Here is a 25,089-nt window from a genome sequence, read left to right on the forward strand (position 1 = left end):
CTTTAAGCCTTCTGAGTGGCATTTGAATTCCTGACACAGTGATGTCAGCATCTCTTATAAGACTGAAATAGGATCCTCCTGGCTTTATGGGTCTTTCCATTTTTGAGTGGATTTTCTGATCACTTTTGGCGAATCATTTCCCATCCGTATTTCAAGAGATAGTAGACAAACAGTTGAGGCCATGGTTCTGGTCAAAATGCTGTGTCTTGTCCAAAATGGGGTCCCTTTTTGATACACTTGGTTGCTATCAGCTGGTGGAGGTTCTTTTGTGATTAGGCTGGTTAGCAGACAGATTTCCAAGCTGATCAGTATGTGGTTGATTTCAGACGAGCTGGAAGGGTGCATGGAGTCTGGTTTGAATCCCATTCCTCTGATGAGCTCTGGGCCCTAAGCCTCTGTTTCATCCAGTGGAAAATGGGAACGGAATAATATATATAATGTGCCTAGTGGGGTACCTGACATTTAGTAAACATCTTCAATGTTGCCTATAGATATTAGTTAAGATCGCATTCTGTTCCTTTGTGGATAAATAGTGTGGTCTAACGCAGACTCTATGTTGTGACTTGGGTTGTTGCCTCTCTAGGAAAGTTTGCAAACTCAAATTGCAGGGTGAGTGAAGAGGCTTAGCTAGGGGTTGTGTCAAATGGGAAAGTGCGTCTCTGTCTAAAAAGGGCAGTTACTACTCAGGGCTAGCTAATTGTCTCCTATGTACAAGATATTGGCATCTATTCCAAGTATTTAAAAGATTGTGTGGGCTTAGGGGCGCCTGGGTGGCTCAGTCAGTTAAGCATCATACTCTTGACTTCAGGTCATGGTCTCACGGTTCATGAGTTCCAGCCCCGCGTGCTGACAGTGTAACTCCTGCTTGGGGTTCTCTCTCTCCCTCTGTCTCTGCCCCTCCCCTGCTTGCTATCTCCCTCTCAAAAATCAGGTGAAAACAGAGGAAAGCAAACCATAAGAGACTCTTAAATACAGTAAACAAACTGAGGGTTGCTGGAGGAGAGGTGGGTGGGGGTGTGGGGTAAATGGGTGATGGGCATTAAGGAGGGCACATTTCAGGATGAGCACTGGGCATCATATATAAGAGGTGAATCACTGCGTCCTACTCCTGAAGCCAAGATTACGTTGTATGTTAACTAACTTGAATGTAAATAAGTAAATAAAAATAAACTAAAAAGAGAAAAAAGATTGTGTGGGCTTAAAAAAAATCAGCTGAGGGGTGAAATTAGCGATGAAGTAACAAACCCAAAGACTAGAAGGTGCAGTTACCTGTTGGGCAGTTTTCACTGAAGGAGAGGAGATGCTCTGAGATCCGTGGGGACCTTCCATGTGCCCATTTGTCTCTGTACCAACTTTTCTCTGAGTTTAAACTCCTAGGATGTCAGTTAGAAAGCAGCCTTTGAGGGGCGCCTGTGTGGCTCCGTCGGTCAAGCGGCCGACTTTGGCTCAGGTCATGATCTCTCGGTTCATGAGTTCAAGCCCCGTGTCTGAGTTAAAGCCCCGTGTCGGGCTCTGTGCTGACAGCTCAGAGCCTGGAGCCTGCTTCACATTCTGTGTCCCGCCCCCCTCTCTCCACCCACCCTTACCTGTGCTCTGTCTCTGTCTTTCAAAAATGAATAAACATTAAAAAAAATTAAAAAAAGAAAAGAAAAGAAAGCAGCCTTTGGGATGGCTGCATTCAGCTCCCTCCTGATTTGGAAGTCTGGGGCGTAGAGAGAAAATGAGTAACAAGGAGTAGTTCTAGGGATGGCTGAGGACAGGGCCTGGCTCTCCCGGCCCCTTTGCCACTTCCATGCCTTGAAGGAGACCGCCGTATAGCAGCGGGTGTCGGTGGACCTGGGATCGGGCACGCTGCAGGCTATTCCTGTTACCGTGTGCTGGTACCCGGCTGGTGGCTTGAGACATCAAACGCTGTAGAAATGTCTGGAACCAGTGCAGTTTCTACTTGGTACCCTTTGCTCATCTTCCCGATTTACATGTTCATTTGTGTCTGGGCTAAGTATTCTTGTCTGTCACATCCACTGGCCTTGCTGTCGGGGGTAAGGACAACTGGGAGTCATCACTGTGTCTCCACTGCCTTGTACGGTGTCTGGCACAGAGAGGGTGCTGACTGGACTGGGTAAGATGAACAGATGAATTCAAAGCCCTTGTATCAGGATCCAAAAGTGTTGAGTTTAGGAGTCTTAAAGAACAATAGCAAATGTTTGATGGAGTTCCTTCCACCCACCCATTGGCTCCAAATGGTGGAAGGTTGTTTTCAAATCGGATCACTGATCACTCCCAGGCGCCATTGTATGACTCCACCAATGGGGGACACTTCACTGAGTAGTGAAAAAGGTACATGCCTGTGATCTGGCTGGGAAACGATGTGTTGGCATTAATGGTTCTTGAGGAATCAGTGGAAGCATCTTCCTGCCATTTGTCTGTGTCTCTGCCAAAGAATTTATAGGGCATAAACATGATATGCTGTCTTGAAATTTTTTGAAAAAGACAGGGAAACCAGCCAAGCTCTGCGTCCCACATTCCTCTGAATTTCCTATAATACAGGCTGTGAGGCAGGAGGAGGCCCTGGGATTCAGCTCTCTTCCCAAGGATGTCAAACACAGTGTCGTTTCCACCAAGATTTGGGGAGCAGTTTTGGAATGGCTTTGGAAGTCTTGCAACGTAGAGCGAAGATGAACTGGAGAGGAGGGGTGCTCTCTTGGGTTCATTTGTTCTTCTGGTCGTTCATATAGAAATCATTCGAGAATGAAATCTGCCTTAATAGTTTGCTAATGTTTAAGGAGCGCTTTTGTGCCCAAAAAGAACGTCTTAGAATTTATTAGGTTTTACTATTCAGTTTATTAAAGATTTAAGTTTTTTGATTTTTTTTTTTTTTTTTTTTTTTTTTTTTTTTTTTTTTTTTTTTTTTTTTTTTTTTTGAGAAAGAATAGAGCACGAGCAGGGTAGGGGCAGAGAGAGAGGGAGACAGAGGATCTGAAGCAGGCTTTGTGCTGACAGCAGAGAGTCTGATGCGGTGCTCGAACTCATGAACAGTGAGATCATGACCTGAGCCCAAGTTGGATGCCTAATCAACTGAGGCACCCAGGCGCCCCAAAAGCTTTAATTTTTAAACCTAGGTTTTCTTATAGATCTCATCTATACAACAAGTATTTTTGTATAAATTAAGCTGATTTCCATTTGTTATTTGGTTAGTACTTTATAAATTTAGACTGAACAAATTGAATTTTAATGATTAGTACTGTTTGGAAACTTGGATAATTAAGCTTCCTTAAACATCTTAGATGGCATTCATAAGTTTAACACGCATGGTTTCCTCGAGCTCTTCAAATGTCTGACAGTGGGGACTTACCGGCCTAACAAGCAAAATCTTTCTAAGCGCATAACTCTTGCAAGTCAAATAAACTAAAGTTATACGTGTCATAAATTAAGTTTTCTCAAGTACTGTAACTCTTTTTACAGCCTGACTCCCAGTCCTTAAACCTTTCATCTTAAAAATCTCAAGTCAGAAATGAGTACTCATTCAAAATTGAAATCACAAGACCCTTTTTCTTTAGATTGTTTAATATGCCCCCCTGTTCTTTTAAGTGTTATACATATACAGAGATTATCCCAGTGATGACAAAGATTTCATCCTATATTTAAGCATTAATATTATGATTTACTTCATATCTCTTTTCATCTTTTGAAACCTTCATCATCTCCGGCAGGCTCCGGGGCCATTGTATGGTGTTTCACAGTCAGATTCAAGAGCAGAATGCAGGGATGGCCACATCATATTCCAGAGTGATTGTTCCAGAGCCGTTGCTGAATACACTGCAGTTCTTTCTGCTGTGTCACCCGGGTCCCTTGAGCCTCGTAGCTGAAATTTCGTCTCGCCACATAGCAAACACAGATCCTCTGTGTTTCTTTCACATTTCTGTTGTAATCAGTTTCTGTAGTCCCTTTCACCATCTCTCCCCTGACCTGGGTCAGTGGACTTTCGTACCCCTGGTGCAGGTCGTACGCAGTTTCCTCTGCCACTCGCTTGGACGCGACTCCTCTTGTTAACCGCATGAATGAATTCCAAACGCTTTTCTGCGCCTTTCCTGTCAGACTCTCAGCCACATGCCTGGAGTCCTTTTGCAAACACATCGCAGTTCCCCATTCGGTAGCGCGAGGATACCAGCTGACACAAACCTGAGCAAACTCGTTTGGAGCAAAAGAATGGATTTATCCTCACATTCAGTCTCCCAGGGGTGCTTCTGTCTCTTCGGAGCCTCAGGTATGGCTCCATACGGGCGCTCACACGACATCACTCCCCCCGACTCTGCTGCCTTCTTGGGCAGGTGACGATGGAGTGGCCGCTGGCAGTTCAGGCTCTACCTTCATCTCCTCCCGAGTTGTGCTTTGTTCTTCTCAGCATCTCCTGTGTGGTCACGCAAGTTGGGGGACTGTGTTTTAGGCCAAGTGAAAGAGATCATCCCAGCACTTCACAGCTGTGAAGACGTGTACAGAGAACGTGAATGTCTAAGAGGGGCCCAGAAGAGCCAGCAGGTAGCCCACATTCCCTTGTGAGGGTGGCACTGTTATCGCAGGGCGTCTCCTGGAAGTATTTGGAGTCCGTCTTGGAACTCACCGACTCTGATCTTGGTGGCTCATGGCCACTTCCACCCTGAATTTGGGGGAAAGGGCAAGTTCCAAGTAGCCGATTTTACATCTAGCTAGCGTTGCCAGTATCCCGAAGGATCCAGAAGTGAAGGAGGCGTGACTGGTTCTCCAGGCGCAGGGACAGCTGGTTTCTGGCAGAAAGAATGCTCTTGCTCAGCCGGGGCTTCCCTCGGGGTCCCTGCCCCTTCATCCTTGTCATTGGTTTCCCCACTCCCACCTACCCTGGCTTCTCCCCATCTGGGCCGGCTCAGCCAGGGTAACCCCATGATGCTCCGGGCACCAGCGTGAGAACAATCTTGTGTACAGTCAGTGCCACACTCGCCTCCAGAATAACAGCTTGGCGTTGAAAGGCCATACGTGAGGAGCGAGTCCAAATTCAGAGCAGAATCTCTGGGGCTTGGATTTATGGGCATCTGTTCCTAACTTCCCTCCTTCCTCCTTGCCAGCCACCCTACCCTCCTCAATCCTCCTCCTTCCCTGGATTATAAGAAATCTTAGATATATTACATCGGTAACTCCAGAGAACAGGTGCAATTAAAGACTCATGTGATTTTTCACCCCCCTCCCCCCCCCCACACACACACTTGTGAGAGTAGATTTGGGTCCTTTTCCATCTGTTAGGTCACGCTTTCTGCCACAGAGCTTCACATAGGTAGCCAGCCTAGTGGTATCATCCACGTGTCACCCATAAGGAAACTGAGGCACAGGAGTTGTGACTTGTCTAAGAATGAGCTGGGGGAGGGGGCTGAACTCAGAGCCCCTAGCTGGTGGCAACTTTTCGTCAGAGCTTGTCCTGTCTCACTGAACATGAGTTCAGTCTAGAGGGGTTAATCATGTACCATGTGCCCGGAGGTGGAGGGGACAGACTCACCCTGCAGGCGGAGGCAGGGAGTGAGGAGGCCTTTGCGGTGAGGCCCTCCAAGCCCGGGCTTCCTCCTGAGAAAGTGAGCCATGCCACACTCCGACGTGCACTGAAAGTTGACGTAATGGAAAGCCATTTGGCGTCCCAGTAAAGAGGTAGCTCTGGAGTCACAAACGTCTGGATCCAGGTTCTGTTCCTCCTTTTACTGGCTAGCTGGTCGGTCTAGGGCAGCGTTGCCTTTCTTACCTTTCTTTCTTTTTTTTTTTTTAACGTTTTTATTTATTTTTGAGACAGAGAGAGACAGAGCATGAGCGGGGGAGGGGCAGAGAGAGAGGGAGACACAGAATCGGAAGCAGGCTCCAGGCTCTGAGCCATCAGCCCAGAGCCCGACGCGGGGCTTGAACTCACGGACCGCAAGATCGTGACCTGAGCTGAAGTCGGACGCTTAACCGACTGAGCCACCCAGGCGCCCCCGCCTTTCTTACCTTTCTAAGCCTCGGTCTCTCCACCTGTGCGATAGAAAAACAGTAATAGTTACCTTGTTCCACTAGATCGAGTAGATGGGGTTTCATTTCTGTCGGAAGCTTACTTTGTGGAGCACTCGACTTTTCACTCCCGTGAGTTTAAATCCACAAGTGTTTACCGAGCACCTGCTGTGTGCCTGCCACCCTGCAAGCAAACAGAGGAGAAGGTGCAGCAGGCTTGGTTGGGAGGGAGGTGGGCCTTGTAGATGCAAGGACTAGGGGAGGCCTTTCTGAGGAGGTAACACGCGAGATGAGAAGGAGGCAGGAGCCAGTGTCCAGAAAGAGGGAAAACAAATGTAGGGTCTTGAACACAAGAACCCTGTTGGCCTAGAAGGAACAGGAACCCACGAGGCCGGACTGGAGAGGGAGGCCGGATCAGAGGGTCTTCAGCAGCAGAGTAAGGAGTTGGGGCTTTCAGTGCCTGAGAAGCCCCTGCTCAAGTATTATTAGGCAGTGGAGCCATAGGATATGTTCCTGTTTCGGAAGGATCGTCCTGCCTGTCTGTTTTCTGAGGAAAACAGATTGTTAGGGAGAAGCGGGCCTGGCGGCCTCTTTGCAGTAACCCAGGGGGTGCTGAGAGCCGCCAGAAGGGCACAGCGGCAGGAGAGGTGGAGGGCTGTGCGCACGGGGATACATTTTGCAGGGAGATGTGGCAGGACCAGGTGATGGGGTGGGAGACGGTGATGAGGAGGAGGAAGAACAGTTGCTTGGAGACTTGATTTGAGCAGTAGGCGTGGTCTCAATGGATTTGTGGGTTGGGAAGTGAACTCTTTAAGATATATCCTGGGATGCTTTTAGAGGTACAACTGCTAATGGAGTTGACAGGCTTCTGCCGACTGCCGTGGCTTTCCTTCCCTTGGCATTTCACTTCAGGAGTGGAGTCCAGAGAATTCGGACTGCAGCCTGTCTTCCCACTGTCACCCCAGGGAGCATGCTGCTCTTGACTCTCCCTGTCCTGCTTCCAGCAATAGTCCCCACACCCGTCACTCTTCCTCCGCTGCCAGGTCTGGGAAGTAACCATCGGCTTCTACAGAGTTCCCGAGATAAAGTTGAGGGGGGTGGGAGGTGGGTGGGTCAGCCACCTCTGCTCCGGAGAGCGTTCTCCTTTGGCGGGAAGGTTTGTTTCAGCCATTTCACCCATCTGCCCATCCAGAAGAGCAAGGGTAAAAAAGGTGGTGCCCTTGAGATGAGCCACATTAGGGGTGCAAGAACTTTGCCTGGGGTCTTAGGACACAGGGACCCTTCGGGGACGGTATGCACTTGTCCACATTGTTGGCTTGAGCTGACGCAACGTGAGGTTTTTGTGCTCAAGATGTGTTTGTCTCGGCAGCTGGGATGACAGCAGCTCCGTCAGCAGTGGCATCAGCGACACCATAGACAACCTCAGCACCGATGACATCAACACCAGCTCCTCCATCAGTTCCTATGCCAACACACCTGCCTCCTCTCGCAAAAACCTCGATGTGCAGGTAAGGAACAGGCTCCCCCAAAGGCCCCTGCCAGCAGGGAGCCTTGCGCTTGTGGACCAAGGGGGCCATGTGGGGTGAGGAGAATCCCCAGGTCCATGAGATGAGGCCTGGTCCGCTCAGTGCCCGTGCACTCATTTCTCCACCTGCGAGAGAAAGGGAGTCAGGTAATGGGGCACCAGAAACAGGAGTGGAGACGCCTCACCGTTGTCTCTGAAGGCCTTGATAAAACCATATTTCCTCCCTGAACCTTAGTTTCAGAATCGTCTTTTTGTTGTTGTTGTTGTTGTTGTTGTTGTTGTTTTAAAGAGGACGCTGTACTCAGTTGGTCATTCTGAACCTGGAGTGTGTCCCCTCCTGGGCCCCAGGAGCCACTGCCGTCCAGGGCACATGCTGGTCTCTGTAGAGTAATGAGGTGGGAGCAGACACTGACAGTCCTGGGCTGGAAGACCAGCCTGTCCTGCCCAGAGGTTGGCAACCGTCAATCTGTAGGTCACACCCTCCTGCTGATGGGTTTTCTTTGCTTTATGCTATGCTTCTCTTTTTAAAATTGCATCATTTCACCTGAAAAATGAGATTCTGGCTTCTCCTCAAAAATCAGAAGCTCTTGCTCTCTTGAACCTGTGTTCTCCGCATGGCAACAGTCAACAGGTGTCCAAGTGTCCCCACCCTTCAGACACATGTCCCTGTGTGCCACAGTTGCCACTGGCCAGCTGCGCCCTTCAGTGTACCTGCCAGACGCCCAGGTGGTTAGTTTTCAACCCCTCCTTGGAAACTCTGAGATTGTATTCCCCGGGTACTGTACCACCTTATATTTGCTTCCAAAGTAGCTTCATGTGGGCACGTTCACTTCCTTCACAGCGCTCCTTGGTGGTCAGGGGGACTGGTTCTAGCAAGCCTGTTTTACTAGTGGAAAACTGAGGGGCCCTCCTCATGACCAGCCTCCAAGTTGGGACTGACCAGCGCAAGGACTGGTCGACTGTGGTGGCACTGGGACTGGGAACTTTCATGGTGGGTCCCTCCCACCAGTGGGGGCCACTACCTCCAGTGAAACCACGTGAAGGTCTGATTGGGCCAGTCTCCCAGAAGGCTCTCGGGGAGGGCAAAAATGACCCTGCCCCCCTGCCTTCACTCCCTTCCACACTCATCTCCTTTCTCAGCTCTTTCTCTGCAAGATAGGACCTGCTTTGGAAATTTCTGTGCTTTCAAAGGTATCTTTTTTTTTTTTTTTTTTTTTTTGAGGACAGGGCTAAATAAAGAACATGTCAGAATGTGGGAGTACTTCTGTCCCACAGAAATGTGGACACTGACTGCCTGAGGAAATATATTAGGTGTTAGCTCTGGGATTGCCTGTGACTTTTTGAATTTGCACTTTTGCCAGAATTTCTAATTATTGTTGAGTGAGAGGTGAATTGTGGTGGTTATTAAGGGGAAAAAAACGTGGGTAGGCACAGAGATGTTGGAGGTGCTGATAATATTCTAGATCTTGATCTCAGTGGTAGTTATAGAAGTATGTTAATTTTATAAAATGCATTCAAGCCATGTACTTAAGATTGTGAGTTTAGTATATGGATGTTATACTTCTATTTAAAAAGGTGATCTAAATCACCTGAGATTTAAATCACTGCCTAAGAAGCATCACTGATCAGTGATTAGACACAAGTTAGAAACACCCAGCCAGCCTGTGTCCCTGCCGCCTACCCCTTGCCAACTGTCACGGTATCTACCTGTTTTCCTTTCCTCATGGACGCTTTTTTTTTTCTGAGACTCTTTCTAATTTCAGGGTAACAATAACAACCAAGCTTTTAGACTCTCCTTAGATACTGAGGTGGGGAACCAAGAGAGGAGAGAGAGGGAGAGACAGAGAGGGACGGCCGGGGGTGGAGAAAGAGAGGGAAAGGGGGGAGGGAGGGAGAGATGAGTAAATCATTAGGTTTCTCTTTTGTTTACTTTTGAGGTAGGATGAGTCTTGCTTTTAAGATGACGTTGAACCAACAAAACCCTGTGTTGGAAGAATCTCCTTGTCCTTTGTTTCCCTCCCGCAGAGCCAAAATTGGTATCTGTTTCCCACGTTGATACAGAGTAAGCCTCTGGGATCTGCAAATGATTTCCTATTTGATATACTCAGGTCTGGTTTATGCCAGGACCTCCTCCTCTTTGACCATCTTTGGCTTTCATCCAGAAAATGTCACCTCAAAAAAGGTTCAAATATTACACAAACATGTCTTTTGATCAGGCTTAGAAAGTTAATTTCAAGGGATGCAAGGGGTTATATTCGTCGTTTTCTTTTCTTTGCTATAAAACTACCTGAGTTTAAAATATTTAAAGAAAAATTAAGCAGGTAGGTCTTGGAATAAAATAAAGGCAGACTTGCACCCATGGTTACTAGGATTCCTGCAGAGGTGGTTTCTCTGGCATCTCTTTGTTCCTGTCCAGGGAGCATCTCCAAATATTTGAATCAGCGTAAATTGCAGCCTCCCCCACTCCTCCCCTCTTACCACTCTGAGGAAAGCTAAGGGCCATTACTCCTCTCTGAGCAGCATCAGGCAACGGGAAGATGCGCACTGCCATCATTCCCCAGGGCTCGTTCAGGTTTCTGTCGCAGACTGGTTTCCCCTGATCAAACGGGGAGCACACAGTGTCCCAGGCAAGGCATGGAGAGGCGGGAAGCAGCAGCGGGTCAGTGCGTCCAGCGGGAAAGCAGGCTGAGGACAGGTTGCCCGGCTGGGTTTTCGAATTTGGAAAGCCTCTGAGGAACAGCTAAAAGGAAATACATCCAAGGATCGGGAAGGTTGTTCGGAAGCCTAAGGAGCAGCCTCGTTAGCGGAGTGGATAACAGAGGAGCTGTCCCTGGGAGATGAAAGTCCCCTTTGTCTCTGAGTGACTGTTCTCCTCGAGGATGTTGAGGGGCACGGAGGGTGCCCTCAGCGGGACGCGTATGCCCAGGTGTCCAGCACTGGGCCTCCGGTCACTGCTGCGCGGCTGGGCAGAGGATCTCCCTGCTTGAGGTTTGACAGCCTCTTGGTAGACGTTCCCCATTTGCACTGGTGAGTCTGCTTGAGCAGCCAAACCAATTGCGGTGTCAGGGAGGAGGAGAAGACTCTGAAGTCAGGGTTGAGCTCCTGCTTCTGTGGCATCCTTGGATAAGCTGATCAGACTCTTCAAGCCTCTGCCTCCTGGTCCATAGCATCACGGTAATTAGACTTGTCTTGAAGGACGAGTGTGGTGGTGGCATGGAAATACTTATCTCAACATGCTCTCTCGGTGTCTAATTCTTGGTAGGTACTCAAGTTTCTTCTTCCTTTTTCTCTTTCTTCTTTCTTTCCTTTCTTCCTTCCTCTGGGTTACCTGTCCCTCTGCCTCCCTCCTCCATTCATGTCAGTAACCAAAATTTGACTGTGTTCTTAATATATTTTGCAATTCATCTTCTGTTGTGCCGCGTTTTACTTTTAGGACGATGTGTTGGTGGCAGATGGCTTTAACAAACAGCCACGCATCTCTCCCCCACGTAATCGTCTATCCATTCACACCCTTGGTCACTCAGTGTTTCCTCTCGGTCTGTGGAATGTTTCATCCCAGGTGCCAAGGTCCAAAGAGGCCTATGGCACACCGCCTTACATTTTCACTTCCTGTGAAGTTTTTAGTAAAATATGCAAGGCGGGGGATATAATTCCGTGTGAGTTTAGTTTTTGCTACTCCAGGAAATAAAGTTCTGAATTCCGTGGCAGGGATTCCTGTCCTGTGTGGCCTCCAATGAGCCTGGAGCTCTCTGGATGTTCTCTGGATGTTAGACTGGATTCAGGGATAGGGTTTGGCGAGGAGGAGGGGCGCCCCTTCTGCTCACCTGCTAGGTGCTGCTGTTTGTGACTTTAGGCGGGTTACTTCCCTTCTTCACCCCTGTACTTTCCTGGTCTGTGAAATGTGATAATAGTACAAGGTCAGAGGATTAGATGAACTAATAACGTAGGCAGAGGGACGCGGTGCCTACCTGGCAAGAGAAGTGGCCAGGGATAATGCTGACGTTGCTGATGTTTTCTGTAATTATGATAGTTGAAGCTCTGAGTTTCTTGATCTGCAGGGGATGTAGGCATGAAGAGGGCAGGGTCCTGGCTTCTAGAGGCTTGTGGCCCCAAAGCCAGGAAGACGAGTACCCTGTTCACCCTAATGCAACACAGAAACGGGAGAAATGCTAAAGAAGGACAACCAAGTGCTAGGGATTTTCAGAGGTGGGAGAGTTGCTGACAAAAGAGCCACTGTTTGAGTTCCTCCACACTTAGCTCATCAGGTCTCTAAGACTCCCGTCTGTCGTATCTCCATTTTATACACAGGTCAGAGCCCCAGAGGAGGTAAGCCATGCTCTCAGGGTCACACACAACAGAGGACTGGCAGCACCCAGTATGTGAGCTCACGCCATGCCCGTGTTCTCCCCCCCCACATCGGGCCATGTGGCCCCCACCTCGCTTCTCAGGCCCACCTGGCTTCCACCCTCTCACTTTCCCCCCTGTGATCCCGGAGCGACCTGGGCCCTCAGGGGTGAGCCCTCCAGAATTTCGGGCCTCCTCCCCACCTATGTATGGTTGTTTCCCCGCCTTCCCTCTGGGATGTTGAAGGAGTGAGTGGACTTCCAGGTAGGGGCAGTAGGGAAATCTTCTCAAAATTAGGCGCCATTTGAAATGAGAACAACTGATGAGGGCATTGAGAGCCAAGAGAAGGGAGCGGCTCTTTGTACGTCCCCCTGCAGCTGGCTTGCCGCCCTTTGCTTCTCAGCTCTGGGAACAGAGACACTGGGCCTTCTTCGTTGTATCCCTAGTGGTGCCCCCATACGAGCCAAGAGAGTGTCCCAGGACAGATGCCCGCTATACAGAGTAGAGCGGGGAAGGCTACCCGCCCTGGACCGAGTTGGGGCTGTGATGGTTGGACGATTGTTCTTTCTAGAGGGGGATTCACACCACAGTCCTGGGTCAAGACCACGCACGCGCTCTCTGCCTCTGGTTACGTCAGCGTTCTGGGGGGTCGCACCCAAGGCTAGGCTGGAGCTTCTCCACGGCTGGAGTTGGGGAACAGCCAACCAGCCAGTACGGAAGGAGAATCTACTGGGCGTAGGTATTGTGTTAGGTGTTGCTAGGCATGCGGAAATGTCTCATGTCCTTGGACCTCTTTTCCGGGAAGGCCGTGTGGCAGAGTGGTTAAGAGATGGGCTCTGCGTTTCAGATTCCCTAGAATCCTCGTGTCTCCGCTTTTTCACTGTGTGGTCTTGGGCAATTTTCTTTTCTACTCTGTGCCTCAGCTTTCTTATGTAAAATTGAGAACATGAACTGTAACTTCCTCAGAGATTTTTTTTTTTTAGCCCAGTGCCCAGCGCATAGTAAGTACTTAATAAATGTTAGTTGTTACTGCTACTGCTTTTGGTATTGCTACAATTTGATCAGGGAAAATAAGGTACGAGAGCATGAAAACAATAATACAGTAACCCAGACTGTGGTATGTGCTACATTCTCGGTACTTCCTAGAGTGCATTAGAATGGGTCCGGGGGCGTCTGGGTGGCTCAGTCGGTTGGGCGTCCGACTTCGGCTCAGGTCATGATCTCGCGGTCCGTGGGTTCGAGCCCCGCGTCGGGCTCTGTGCTGACAGCTCGGAGCCTGGAGCCTCCTTCGGATTCTGTGTCTCCCTTTCTCTCTGCTCCTCCCCTACTCATGCCTGTCTCTCTCTGTCTGTAAGAGATAAATAAATGTTTAAAAAAAAAAAAAAAAGAATGGGTCAGAATGTACTTGAACATAAACTCCAGGAAATCAAGGACTTGGACTTGTTCTTATTCATTGTAGTATTCCTAGTCCCTGTAAGTTTGCCTGGCATCTAGTGGCACCCGGTAAATATTTGTGGATTGAATCCTTCCAGAGCCAGTCTCTTTCCTGCCTCGGGGCCTTTGCATGTACTCTTTCCTCTGCCTGGCATCCTCCTCCCTAAACTCTTCTCAGTAAGTTTCTTGTCACTCTTGAGGGCACTTCTTCCAAAAGGCCTTACCTGACTGCCATCCCCCACCCTCATCATCATCGTCTAAATTACATCAACGTACTTCACTCGCATACTCCGTGTCCTTTTTCATGTAAGATTCTTCATAATTCACGACAACTCATTTATTTGTATTTATCCAACCTTTACCTCTTTCACTGGATTGCAAATGCCAGAAGGGCTAGAGATTAGTTTTACCCACAGATCCTCAGACCGTCCATGGTGCCTAGCAGACAGCTGAGGATATTCTGGTTGAATTAACAAACTGAAGTGTTGACAGGAAGGAACACGGGCTGTGGTAGTTGGGACTAGGACTGGGAGTGGGTAGCTTTGGTCTCAGCTCGTCTGTAAAACTGAGGGGTGCTGTCCTTACCTTCCTTGACCAGAGAGTGGTCAGGATCAGAGATCATTCTGTTGAAGTGTGAAGTACCTTGAAAAGCTTGTGTTCCTTGGTCCCCTGGTTGAGCTCCTGCTCTGTGTTCGGATGTGGGAACACCCTGTCTTGTGTCCCTCGCCACAGGTGAATGGGGAGTTTCCCACAGTCAGGGAGTGAGCGTCCTGTCCCCCTCCTATTTCTGGCACCTAGTACCCAGAAGGAACTCAGTATATGTTTGAGGAATGGCGAAACAAGCGAAGCCACACACAGGGTGGCCGTGATGGATGAGAGGAATTTATAAGGGGTGCGGGGTTGGGTGGGGGTGGTAGAGAGGCCACGGTGCTGACAGGCGATTTAACTGGGGCTGCTTGTCTGTAGTTAGCTTTGTCTCATTCGGCAGTGTGTCTGCAGAGGAAGGCATGGGTACTACTCTGGGAGGAAAGGCATTAGGCCAGATTCTTGCCAGGTAATCATTCTCATTTCCTACCCTGCTGGCATTGCCCACCGTTGGTATTTGAGTATAGCACACACAGGAGGTGTAACTCAGGGTGGCCACCTTAAAGTGTTGCTAACTCCCATCCCCATTCTCTGCACTGTTTCTCCCCCCTGGCATCCCCCCCAACTGGCCCCAGCCCCCTAGGGAGGCCCCCAAAGCATTCTGGTTAGCTTTGCGCTTTTTCACGCAGTGAATCATTAACATCACACTTCTGTCCCCTCCTGGGTTCCATGGCCAGCAGGTCAGGGCTCTTCCAAAGAAAGCTGGCTAATTATATCCCTTGTCTGAACAAAATCCCACAAGAGGAGGAAAGCGGTGGCATATAAATGGAGCCGGGTGGGAGTGGGCACCTCTGACTAGCACGGGCAGGGGGGTGGGGGGAGTGGCTTTTGAGGATTTGTTTCCTCCCAGCCCCTCTCTCTCCCTGATCCGTGTGGAACTTGCAGCCACCCTCGCTTGCTCGGGCTGTGTGTTAGACTGTGGTGCTGTGCTGTATTCAAAGACTGCTGCCAGTGGAGTGATAGGAAGACGGCAGAACAAAGGGAAACAGGGCAGGAGGCTGGATGCTGGATGAAGATTGGTCTCCGGAGTTAGAAGCCAGGTGGCAGAGAGTTGGCTGAATTCTCCCCACGTCTCCATCTGCTCATGGTTCTCCTCCGTGGGGCTCTGTCCCCCTTAATCCCCTGGCCCCTCCTACTCTCCCTCCGTACTCCCTTCTTGGACATAGTTATATCCTCTACTTTCCTTGAACCAAAACAGGCTTTCTAGCAAGATAACCAGACTGCAGAGGCCCAAACATTTTCAAGTATTTACCTCTCATCGTATTGGCATTTTTACTCTGGGCTGAGGGGCTCCTGGCCTGGCATTTGGGAAGGACTGATTCAGAGTCTCATCCACAGACCGACGCTGAGAAGCACTCACAGGTGGAGAGGGGTTCCCTGTGGTCGGGCGATGATGTCAAGAAGTCAGACGGAGGGTCAGACAGCGGCATAAAGATGGAGCCAGGGTCTAAGTGGAGGCGGAATCCCTCGGATGTGTCTGACGAGTCTGACAAAAGCACGTCGGGCAAGAAGAATTCTGTCATCTCCCAGACGGGCTCGTGGCGACGAGGCATGACGGCTCAGGTGGGCATCACCATGCCCAGGACGAAGGCGGCTGCCCCGGCAGGCACGCTCAAGACCCCAGGCACTGGTGAGTAAGAGGTTGTGCTGTCTCACCTCTGCACTTGTCGGTCTGAAAACCAAAACTGCAGTTTCTCTAGCGAGAACTTGACCTTGTTTGTAAGTCCCCATAAATGCTCAGGTATTTCTTCTTAGAGTTTAGACTCTGCTATTAACCAGCTTTCAGAAAGGTTCACATCTCTACCTTTTTCTAAGCGGAAATACATAAGTGTGCAAGCCTCAAACTCCAAAGGTGGTCCTGCTGCTGAGACGTGTTGATTTGGTTTCACCATGTGCTAGGGAAGAGCCAACATGCCCCAGTGCAGGCTTTTCAAGGGCACGTGTTGACGAGCTGTCTTCATGTCGAGTTAATGTTGTCTGTGATTTAGGGATGTGTGTAAACAAAGCTGGTGTTTTTGCAGGAAGGCAGAGGGTGCTGTTAGGGACAGCATCTTAATGGACAGAGAAGGAGAGGTCAGGAAAGGGCAGGATCTCTTTCCCAGACATATCAGTGATTGGCTGGCTTTGCTTTGTCCTGGGTAAATTTAGACTGCTTTTGCAAAGGAACGAAACCATTGACATCTCCGAGAAGGCTCACGGTGACAGTGGTAGGCTCGATTATCTTTATAAAAAGCTCTTTCCTTTGCCTCCCAAGGCTACTGCTTTCCCCAAGGAAAAAGTGAACCAGTTCTTTGGAGGAGGGGAGGGTTTTTAACAAAAGGAGTCGTACAAGCTGGCTTCTCGGTTTGCAAGCTAACCTTGCTGCTCTCTCTCTCAGGAAAGACAGACGATGCAAAGGTGTCTGAGAAAGGAAGGCTGTCTCCCAAAGCCTCCCAGGTGAAGCGGTCCCCGTCCGACGCAGGCCGCAGCAGTGGTGATGAGTCCAAGAAGTCCCTCTCGGGCAGCTCCAGGACGCCCACTGCCAATGCCAACAGCTTTGGGTTCAAGAAGCAGAGCGGCTCGGCCGCTGGTCTGGCCATGATCACAGCCAGTGGTGCTACCGTCACCAGCAGGTCGGCCACGCTGGGCAAGATCCCAAAGTCGTCTGCGCTCGTCGGTCGGTCTACCGGCCGGAAGACGAGCATGGATGGGGCTCAGAATCAGGACGATGGGTATCTGGCTCTCAGCTCCCGGACGAACTTGCAGTACCGGAGTTTGCCCAGGCCCAGTAAGTCCGCCAGCCGGAACGGGGCTGGGAACAGGTCTAGCACCAGCAGCATAGATTCCAACATCAGCAGCAAGTCCGCAGGCCTGCCGGTGCCCAAGCTGAGGGAGCCTTCCAAAACGGCCCTGGGCAGTTCTCTGCCGGGTCTGGTCAACCAGACGGATAAGGAGAAAGGCATCTCGTCCGACAACGAGAGTGTGGCTTCCTGTAACTCTGTGAAAGTGAACCCAGCATCCCAGCCTATGTCCAGTGCGGCTCAGGCTGCTCTCCAGCCAGGGGCCAAGTACCCCGATGTGGCCTCTCCCACGCTCCGCAGGTAAGGGGGTAGACGGCACTGAGCAGAACTAGTACATGGAATGGCCTCCTGAATGAATAATTTTTTTTGTGCCTTGGTGAAAAGAGCTTCTGTTTTTCTCCACTTCTGTTTGGTTGGATCCTGCCAGTGGTTTTGCAGTCAGTTGATTATTTATATTTTCCCATATTGGGATGAAAAACCTGAGTCAGCATCCTGGGTTTGAATCCTGGGTCCACCTTAAGTAGCCACCATGTATCCTTTCTTAACCATTTGCTTCAGTTTGCTCATCTGTAAAATGGAACACCTACCCAAGAGTGCTTGCGAAGATTAACCTGTGTAGCCATATCTGGCCCATGGGAAGTACGCAGTCAAAGCTGGCTACTGTCCGAGATGAGATCTTAATATACCCCTAGACGCGGGTGGGTACAGAGGGAAAGGCAGAGGGCTTTTTTACCCCCCTTGTCTTACTAGTTCTCTGGGTGAGATTCTTCATCATTATGCCAGACTGTGATCTCAGCCAGATCCTTCTCTCAAATAGCCCAGTATATCCCCCACCTACTTTTTTTCATACTGCATGCTTGATTCCAAATTTGTCTCTGAAATTTGAGCTTCCTTTAAAAAAAAAAAAAGAAAGAAAGAAAAAACCTTTTAAAGCAGAAGTGTTTCTGAAAAAGAGAAATTAATTTCTTATTACCTCAAAAAGACATTCTCCCTAATTTCCACACCGAATGGAAATTCTCATGTGAAAATACTATTATTTTTTAAACAGGTCCTTTTAAATTTAGACAAATTCTATTTGTTTATATTGCCTCGTTATAATGGCTACCGGACCGTCCTCAAACTGCAGCCGCATAGGGCAGAACTCATCTTCCCTGGAAATGTCTTATCACAGGAAAGAGTAGAAGTCCCAAGAATAAAAAATTAAGTCGCGAAAAATAAAAACTACGTGCACGTGTATGTATTTGAGGGCGAATAGGAATGTTTGAAAAGACTTCAGAAGAAGCCTGCCATGTGAAAGGTATAATGAAGCAGTTCACTGGTCTTTGTCTGGACTTGATTATTAGAATTTCAGTAATGATTAATTTTTCAGGGGAAGGTCCTCTTGAGCTGCTCTTTGTTGTTTTAGCAGATTGCCTTGTAAATGAAAGTTTTCTCTGTTTCTTGCCTCAAGTATTATATGTAATATTCACTCTTTGGTATTATAGATTTCCTTTAGTAACTACAAAGGTATTTTACTAGACCCTTAGGCTACTGTAATAGAATACTGGAAAATGCATGCAGATTCTTAGGCTCTAGATCGACTAACTTTCAGCCAATGCCTGTTAATTACATTTTTCCTAAATCATTAAGAAGTGTTCTCAATTCTCTCTTTGTGCATTAGTATGGAGAGGAGAAATCTTAGATGAAGCGATAAGCTCTCTTCAAATGATTTGAAGGACTAGCAGACAAAAAGTTGGGCTTCCTCTGTGTAGTGGAGAATTAGGGACAATGAGTAAAAGCGAAAAAGGTAGATCAGATTTCGGTTTTCTAGTGGTTGGGAAGTGCTTGACAATGGAGGGTGTTACCCTTTGAAGTAGTGAGGTTCCTGTTACTGGAAGTATGTAAGCATTCTAAAGCCAAGATTCCTTGAGCAAGAGGCTATTTCATTCTCTGATTGTCATCAGGCAAAAGTGTTTTCTAATCTGTTACCAGATACCCAAGTGAGGACTGATTATGTGTGTGGATGTTTGTTTTTACAATAACTGGGATTTCTAAGGACTCTTCTGGAGAGAACAGAGATCGGGATCATACCATTGAGTAGCTGGCTGAAAGGCAACCTGCCCATCATAACACATAGTAGTTTCATCCCTTTGCAGAGATGCACATTCCACAAGGATTTTGGTGGACAGAATTATTTGTGTTACTAGAGTACATACCCGCCCTTTGACTTGAAGACAGTTCTTCCACTCTTACTGGAGAGCCCCGTTGCCAAAGGGAGAGACATACGTGCCGTTTCCTGTTTTTGGACAGCACATTTTTGGTCACGGGCGGGGGGATGACTTGGAATGACATTTCTGTCACAAAGACCCAATGTGTCTGGTCTAACATCTTGTGACCCCAGCAAGATCTCTCTCTAGATCCCTGGGTAGGACTAGCCACCCAGCTTTCAGACCGGGTGTTCACGTGAGCGTAAATCTCTGAAGGGCCCATCCAGACCTAGACTCGTGTTCTTGACTGTTCATGTTGTCCTTAGACGCCAAAGCACCCGAGTCCCTTGGAACAGAGCTGTCATAAACTGAGCACCTGCTTTGTCCCTGGAGTCTCGGATACAAAGATGATTTTGGTAGCTCTTTTCCCTCTAGATGTTTCCTGGGCCAGGCAGTTTCCCAGCTACTCCGTTTATGGAAATAGAGGGAAGTAAGATCCGGGGCCACCATGGCTAGGCCTTAGAAATTATTCTGCATTGCCCTTGGGGTCTCGGCTGCAGCTTAGCACTTGAAGCTGGAGCCTTGTGATGGCCGGTGTCCAGGCCCGCTGCGTGGCGGCTTTTCCCAACGGAGCACCGTTTCAGTGGCGATGACCGTGCCCCTCCCCAGGATTCCCACCGCTCCCGTACCTGTGCCCCACCCTCCTTTAACTGCTCGACGCCCCCTTGGTGCTGGGTGTCCGACCCGCACAACCCTTTGTCTCTTCACAGACTCTTTGGTGGGAAGCCGACCAAGCAAGTGCCCATTGCCACAGCTGAAACCATGAAAAACTCGGTGGTGATCTCCAATCCTCATGCCCCCTCCACCCAGCAAGGTAACTTAGAGTCCCCCTCAGGCAGCGGCGCCCTGAGCAGCGGGAGCAGCAGCCCTCTCTACAGTAAGAATGTGGATAGCAACCAGTCTCCTCTAGCCTCCAGCCCCAGCTCAGGCCACTCGGGCCCCTCCAACAGCCTCACCTGGGGCACCAATGCCAGCAGCTCCTCGGCGGTCAGCAAGGACGGCCCGGGCTTCCAGTCCGTCAGCAGCCTCCACACCAGCTGCGAGTCCATTGACGTCTCCCTGGGCAGCGGAGGGGGCCTGAGTCACAATTCCTCCACGGGTCTCATCGCCCCCTCTAAAGACGACTCCCTGACCCCCTTCGTCAGAACCAACAGTGTAAAGACCACACTGTCGGAAAGGTGAGTGCCATGCACCTGTGTCTCTCAGAAGGACACCCTTCCAGCAGTCCACGGGTTATGTTAGGAGTCCCGAGCGTTCATTCCCCTTTGCCTGGAAGGCTGCGCTCTTTCTAACCGCTGCTGTCTTTCCACGGGGAAGCCCGTTTGGGATGGAAATAAGCTCGGCTCTGCTTCCTGTCATCTTTTCCCGCGTGATTATCCTCCGTGCTTGGAGGTGCTGGAAGTCTCTTGGGGGCAGGTCTCACGCTTCCGTCTGAAACGGCATTCCGCCTTTGAGGTCCTTCCTTTTTATTCTGTTCGCTCATCAGCTGCTTGTTTGCACCCCCCCGCCCCCCGCCCCATGATCATGCAGGCAGAGTAGGTGGCCGGCTGGCCGTGGCGTGGGTGGCAGAAAACTCGAGGCAGCTGGGTGGATTCGGTGGTCATCACGGCAAACACCCTCCTACCAAAGGGTTGCCAGCCCGAGCAGCAGGGCATCAAGAGGCTAAAAGCATCCTCAGCGCTCTGGGTTCTGCTGCAGTGTGGTGTGTGTTAGTCTCTCCACATAGGCAAGAACGCCGGGAACAGCACTGGGAATGAGAAGAATGTTCTAATCGTTGTGTGTGACCACACCTCCCCTTTCTTCCCGTCTAACGTTCCTTCTCTTATTTTCCACCTGCCTGGACTTCTAGCCCTCTCTCTTCCCCTGCCGCTAGCCCTAAGTTCTGCAGAAGTACTCTGCCCAGGAAACAGGACAGGTAATGACATTGTAGGCCGGGGACCGCACTGAGCCTCCGGGTCCCTCTGCCCGTCTGTGTCGAGCCAGACGTCTTGTGTGAGGCTGTTGGCCTGAGGCTTCCGCTTGTGTTTGTGGCTCTGGTGCACTCTGTGACCCCAGACATGCCAGTGAGGGTCTGTTCCGCTGTCCACTGAAGCCCCGGAGGCAGTGGGGTCGGGCTGGCCCCTCTCCCTACCCAGCTTGGGACCTTGGGACCGGGACGGCAGAAGCTCTCACCTGCATCTCAGCCTTCCCGTGGCATGTTCCTGCTTCCCGGCTTCCCACCCTTTCTCCCTCATCTCTCCCCTCTCCCTCCCAGCCCAGAACCGATCTACCACCCACCGTGCGTGCCACTCGACCCTCACCTTTGTCTCCCCCACCCCTACTCCCCACACAGCTGGCCCTTTTCCCTGGAAAAGTCCTTTGCTGCCCTTTGGCTGTTGCGTCTTGCAGGCTGTTGTGTTCTGTGTGCCCATTTCCCGTAATGATAACGAAAAAGAATCCGTGGAGTGTTGAGGCTTTACAAACTAAGCGGCTTGTGTGCCCCCAACTGCCCTGTGGGTGGGCCTCAGAGATGGATACGGACCTTCAATTTGTGGGGGAGCCACAGCTTGGCCAAGCATAATAACCAGATGTTGTTTTATGCTAGGGAAAAAAAAAATAATGAAAACCCTCTTTACCCCGTCAACGGCAAAAACTTTGCTTTTCGTTGGACTCCCAGACCAAGCTTTTACACCCTTGTTCTTTGGAAATGCAAATGCCTTGACTTTATCAGCCAGCAAGTTGTAACCTGCCCCAGCTCGGCCAGGGGGGGCTCAGCTCCCAGATACGCCAAGCTAAGAGGGACCTGGAATTCACTCTGTTACAGATGAATTCCAAATATGCAGACCGCTGGCCTCTTGAAAGCCTCCAGCAAGTCCCTTCTCTCGCTTGGAATCATTGTCAGTGGCATTTAAGGCTGGGCCAGGGTTAGGGGTGCAGGGAAGCTGGCATCTCTCTCCCCGAGAAGCAGTGGTGGTAGGACAAAGGTGGGTGACTGGGCAGCAGGAGGTGTGGGCTCTGCTTCGACGTGGGGCGGCCCCTGAGTTGTGCTGTGAGCCTGTGGAAAAGGAGGAGGAGTCGGAGTTGAGTGGATGCCTCGGGCCTCCTGGTGACTTGGGGGAAGGTACGGACTAGGGTCAGCCAGCCCCAGGATTAGGCTTCTCTTGTTTCCTGTGGATGTGTTGCATGTGCAGCTGGATGAGGGAAAACTCCCTGGTGACGTGAGTCTCTTGCTCCGTATCTTCGGCCCCTCCTCACCTTGCCTGCTTTTCCCTGCGCTTCTCTGAAGTTCTCATTTTTGTTTTAACTCTCCTACAGTGACCCGCACCTTGATAGGAACACTTTGCCTAAAAAAGGACTCAGGTATCTGTGTTTCCTCCTTGCATCCATGCCATCCGGTGTGGCTTTGGGGCTTGGCTGTGTGACTCTCATGGCTGGCGGGGGTTCGGGCTGGGCTGGGGTCCCTGCTTTGGCCACCGCAGCGGGGCCTTCTGAACGATGGCTCCCCTGGCACCTCTCATTCCCCTCTCTCCATTTGTTGGCTTTTTTTTTTTTTTTTTTTTTTTTTTTTTTTTTTTTTTTTTTTTTTTTTTTGCTTGAGCAGAGGCTGTGCTTTTTCAGGCTTCCTGTGGTAAAAAACCATCTCACGAAGGACATCCCTGGGCAAGCCCAGAGAGCAGTTACTGCTACTTCTGGGGCCAGTGGGTTTAATCGATGAGCTCTTCACCATGATCATTCTGTTCACGGCTGTCTTCCAAAAGAAAGGACATGACTTACAGCATGTTGGTTTGTTAGCCAGGACAAGGGCAGAGGAGATAACGATTTCCCTCGAGTTTGAAAATACTTAACTTTTCGGCCCGCAGAAGATTGCCAAAGACAGAGCCTTTGCGCTTCCTAAATGTTCTGATCAAAAGGTGTGTCAGTTTTCAGTGCCCAACAAGAAAGCATGGCTGTGATTGGCTTTGGTGTAAAGAAAGAAAAGACTGCCAGGAAGGAATGTCCTTCCATTCTTTCTAAGACATGGCTCACTTTTGGGTGGGTGTCCTGGTTAAACAAGATGCTGTAAGTTCCCCATTGCTCACACCATCTCCTTCACTGTGCCGACCAGCGGGACCCCAGTTCTAATGCCTGTCCCGTGGTCTTATGGTCGCAGCTGTCACTTCTCCTGCTCCTTAAACATCTTGTTCTCTGTAGCATTTGCTGCACCCTGCACTAAGCATTAAGTGCTTTCGCAAAAAAAAATGGAACTTGGAATGAAATGTTTCATTGCTGTCATGTATGTCTGTAGTTAATAACCTGCCGCTCTTAAGGCCGAGAGCTTTTTGAACAGTAATGCGAGGTAGGTATCAATGCTGCCTTTCAGTAGGAGCTCAAGGAAAGCCAATTCTGAGAATCTTAAGAATAAAAGTATTGAAAATTTCCCAAAGGACGTCCTGTGGGAGGAAGTTCAGCACCGTGGCCATAGAGAGGGGGGAGTTGGCAAGGCCTTTTGTGCTTAGCAGTTTTCTTCATGCCTATGAGGGCTGCTTGTGAGTGCTTCCATGATGGCCACTCTTCATAGGAGTCTGACACTGATGCCCCACTGTTGCCCTAAGAGGAAGCTAACCCCTCTAAATATGAATATTTTGAAATGATATATGTGTATATACGTTTCTGCAGCAGATCTAATCTATCAAAGTGATGCAGCTCTGGGTTTTTTTTAATTATTTAAAAAATTTTCAGGGCTACGTGAATAGGGCTACGTGCTAGGCTATCTTCATGCAACGATGTGACCTAGAAAGTTGAATGTCCGTCAACCATAGCCAAAACATTAAGGGAGAAACTTTTTTTTTTTTGTCCCCTCCCACTCTGCCTCCCCCTCCTAGCTCCCTCCTCCTCACACATTCATGTCCGATGCCAAAACACCAACAACTCTTTTTCTTGAGTCAAGTGAAACCCCTCTGTTGACCTAATCAGTAGTGACCCCATGGTAATCTGTATATAAGTCCAAAGGCACACTGGCCACTGTGCATTTCAGAAATTTGAGATGCTGCCCGCGGGCATAATGCGAACAGCATGGATTTTGGAATCAGACATACGATGGATTGGAATCTCAGCACGTGATTCGAGGCAGGCCCTCCCCTTCAATGAATATAAATGGGAATGACAGCATCTGCCTTGCCGGCTGGGTTGGAGGCGTTGGCAAGATAATGTCTGTGAAGGCCCCCAGCACATCAGAGGCTTTCAGTAGGCCATGACCAGATACATTTCCTAATAAAGGAGGAGGTGGGCCCGTGACTTCTGTGAAACCCAGTGATTTGGGGTTCCTTTTATGGAGACTTCTCTGATAATCGATTGCATCAAGGACTGTAAGCTGGTGTCCTCACGCCTTCCATGACGTGTCTGGTTTCTGATACACGGGGATTCATGGCTACTTGGCTTGCGCTCTAGAATGCAGATGCCATGAGCTATCTAATTAAAACGTCCTCGAAGCTCTGACAGCAGCTCATTTTGTTGCTTCAGTCCTGTCAAGGTGGGGGCTTTGAAATGACACTATCATGAATCAACATGCTGCAGATACGCCCAGTGACGGCTCCTTTGAGCATTTACCGGTCTTGCTTTCTTGATGTATTCCCTCCAAACTGAAAGGAATTACAGTTTTCCCCAAAGGCAGCCAAGTAGCAAAAAGGGTTTGGAGAAACTTCATAAGTTTCAGGATGTGGAGTGATGTGGGTTTTTTGTTTTTTTTTTAACATCATCTTTGGATCTGTATTTCTTTTTTGTATGTTTATCATCGGCTCCACAGTGTTCATTTTCATAAGCGCTGTTCATAGTTAATCCCAGCCTAACTTCGGTCTGTCCAGGTATACTCCCACCTCCCAGCTTCGCACACAAGAAGACGCAAAAGAATGGTTACGGTCCCACTCTGCGGGAGGCCTACAGGACACCGCTGCCAGTTCCCCTTTTTCCTCTGGCTCCAGTGTAACTTCTCCCTCCGGAACAAGATTCAACTTTTCCCAGCTTGGTGAGTAGCCTCTGATCATTAGCTACGTTGATCAGTTCCATGGGGCAGAGGTTACTCTTCTGTTGTGAAAGAGGCGTGTGGTCACATCTTTCTCCGTGTCTGATCAGCCCTCAGCAATGTGGTTTCATTATAGGAGAT

The 25,089-nt window shown here is 49.5% G+C and overlaps 1 protein-coding gene across 2 annotated transcripts in view; it reads left to right on the forward strand.

The window, feature by feature from the left end:
• Positions 1-25,089, forward strand: part of NAV2 (neuron navigator 2) — a 324,049-nt gene that overhangs the window by 243,611 nt on the left and 55,349 nt on the right. The window contains exons 12-18 of one of the 2 annotated variants that reach the window (XM_042904228.1): positions 7,367-7,505; positions 15,284-15,575; positions 16,323-17,025; positions 19,682-20,149; positions 20,821-20,886; positions 22,266-22,310; positions 24,791-24,951. In XM_042904228.1, coding sequence (XP_042760162.1) covers positions 7,367-7,505; positions 15,284-15,575; positions 16,323-17,025; positions 19,682-20,149; positions 20,821-20,886; positions 22,266-22,310; positions 24,791-24,951 — 1,874 coding nt within the window. The remainder of the gene's footprint in view (positions 1-7,366; positions 7,506-15,283; positions 15,576-16,322; positions 17,026-19,681; positions 20,150-20,820; positions 20,887-22,265; positions 22,311-24,790; positions 24,952-25,089) is intronic. The other variant, XM_042904227.1, reaches the window with a different exon arrangement.

Source organism: Panthera leo, chromosome D1, assembly GCF_018350215.1.
Source record: "Panthera leo isolate Ple1 chromosome D1, P.leo_Ple1_pat1.1, whole genome shotgun sequence".
Lineage (NCBI taxonomy): Eukaryota > Metazoa > Chordata > Mammalia > Carnivora > Felidae > Panthera > Panthera leo.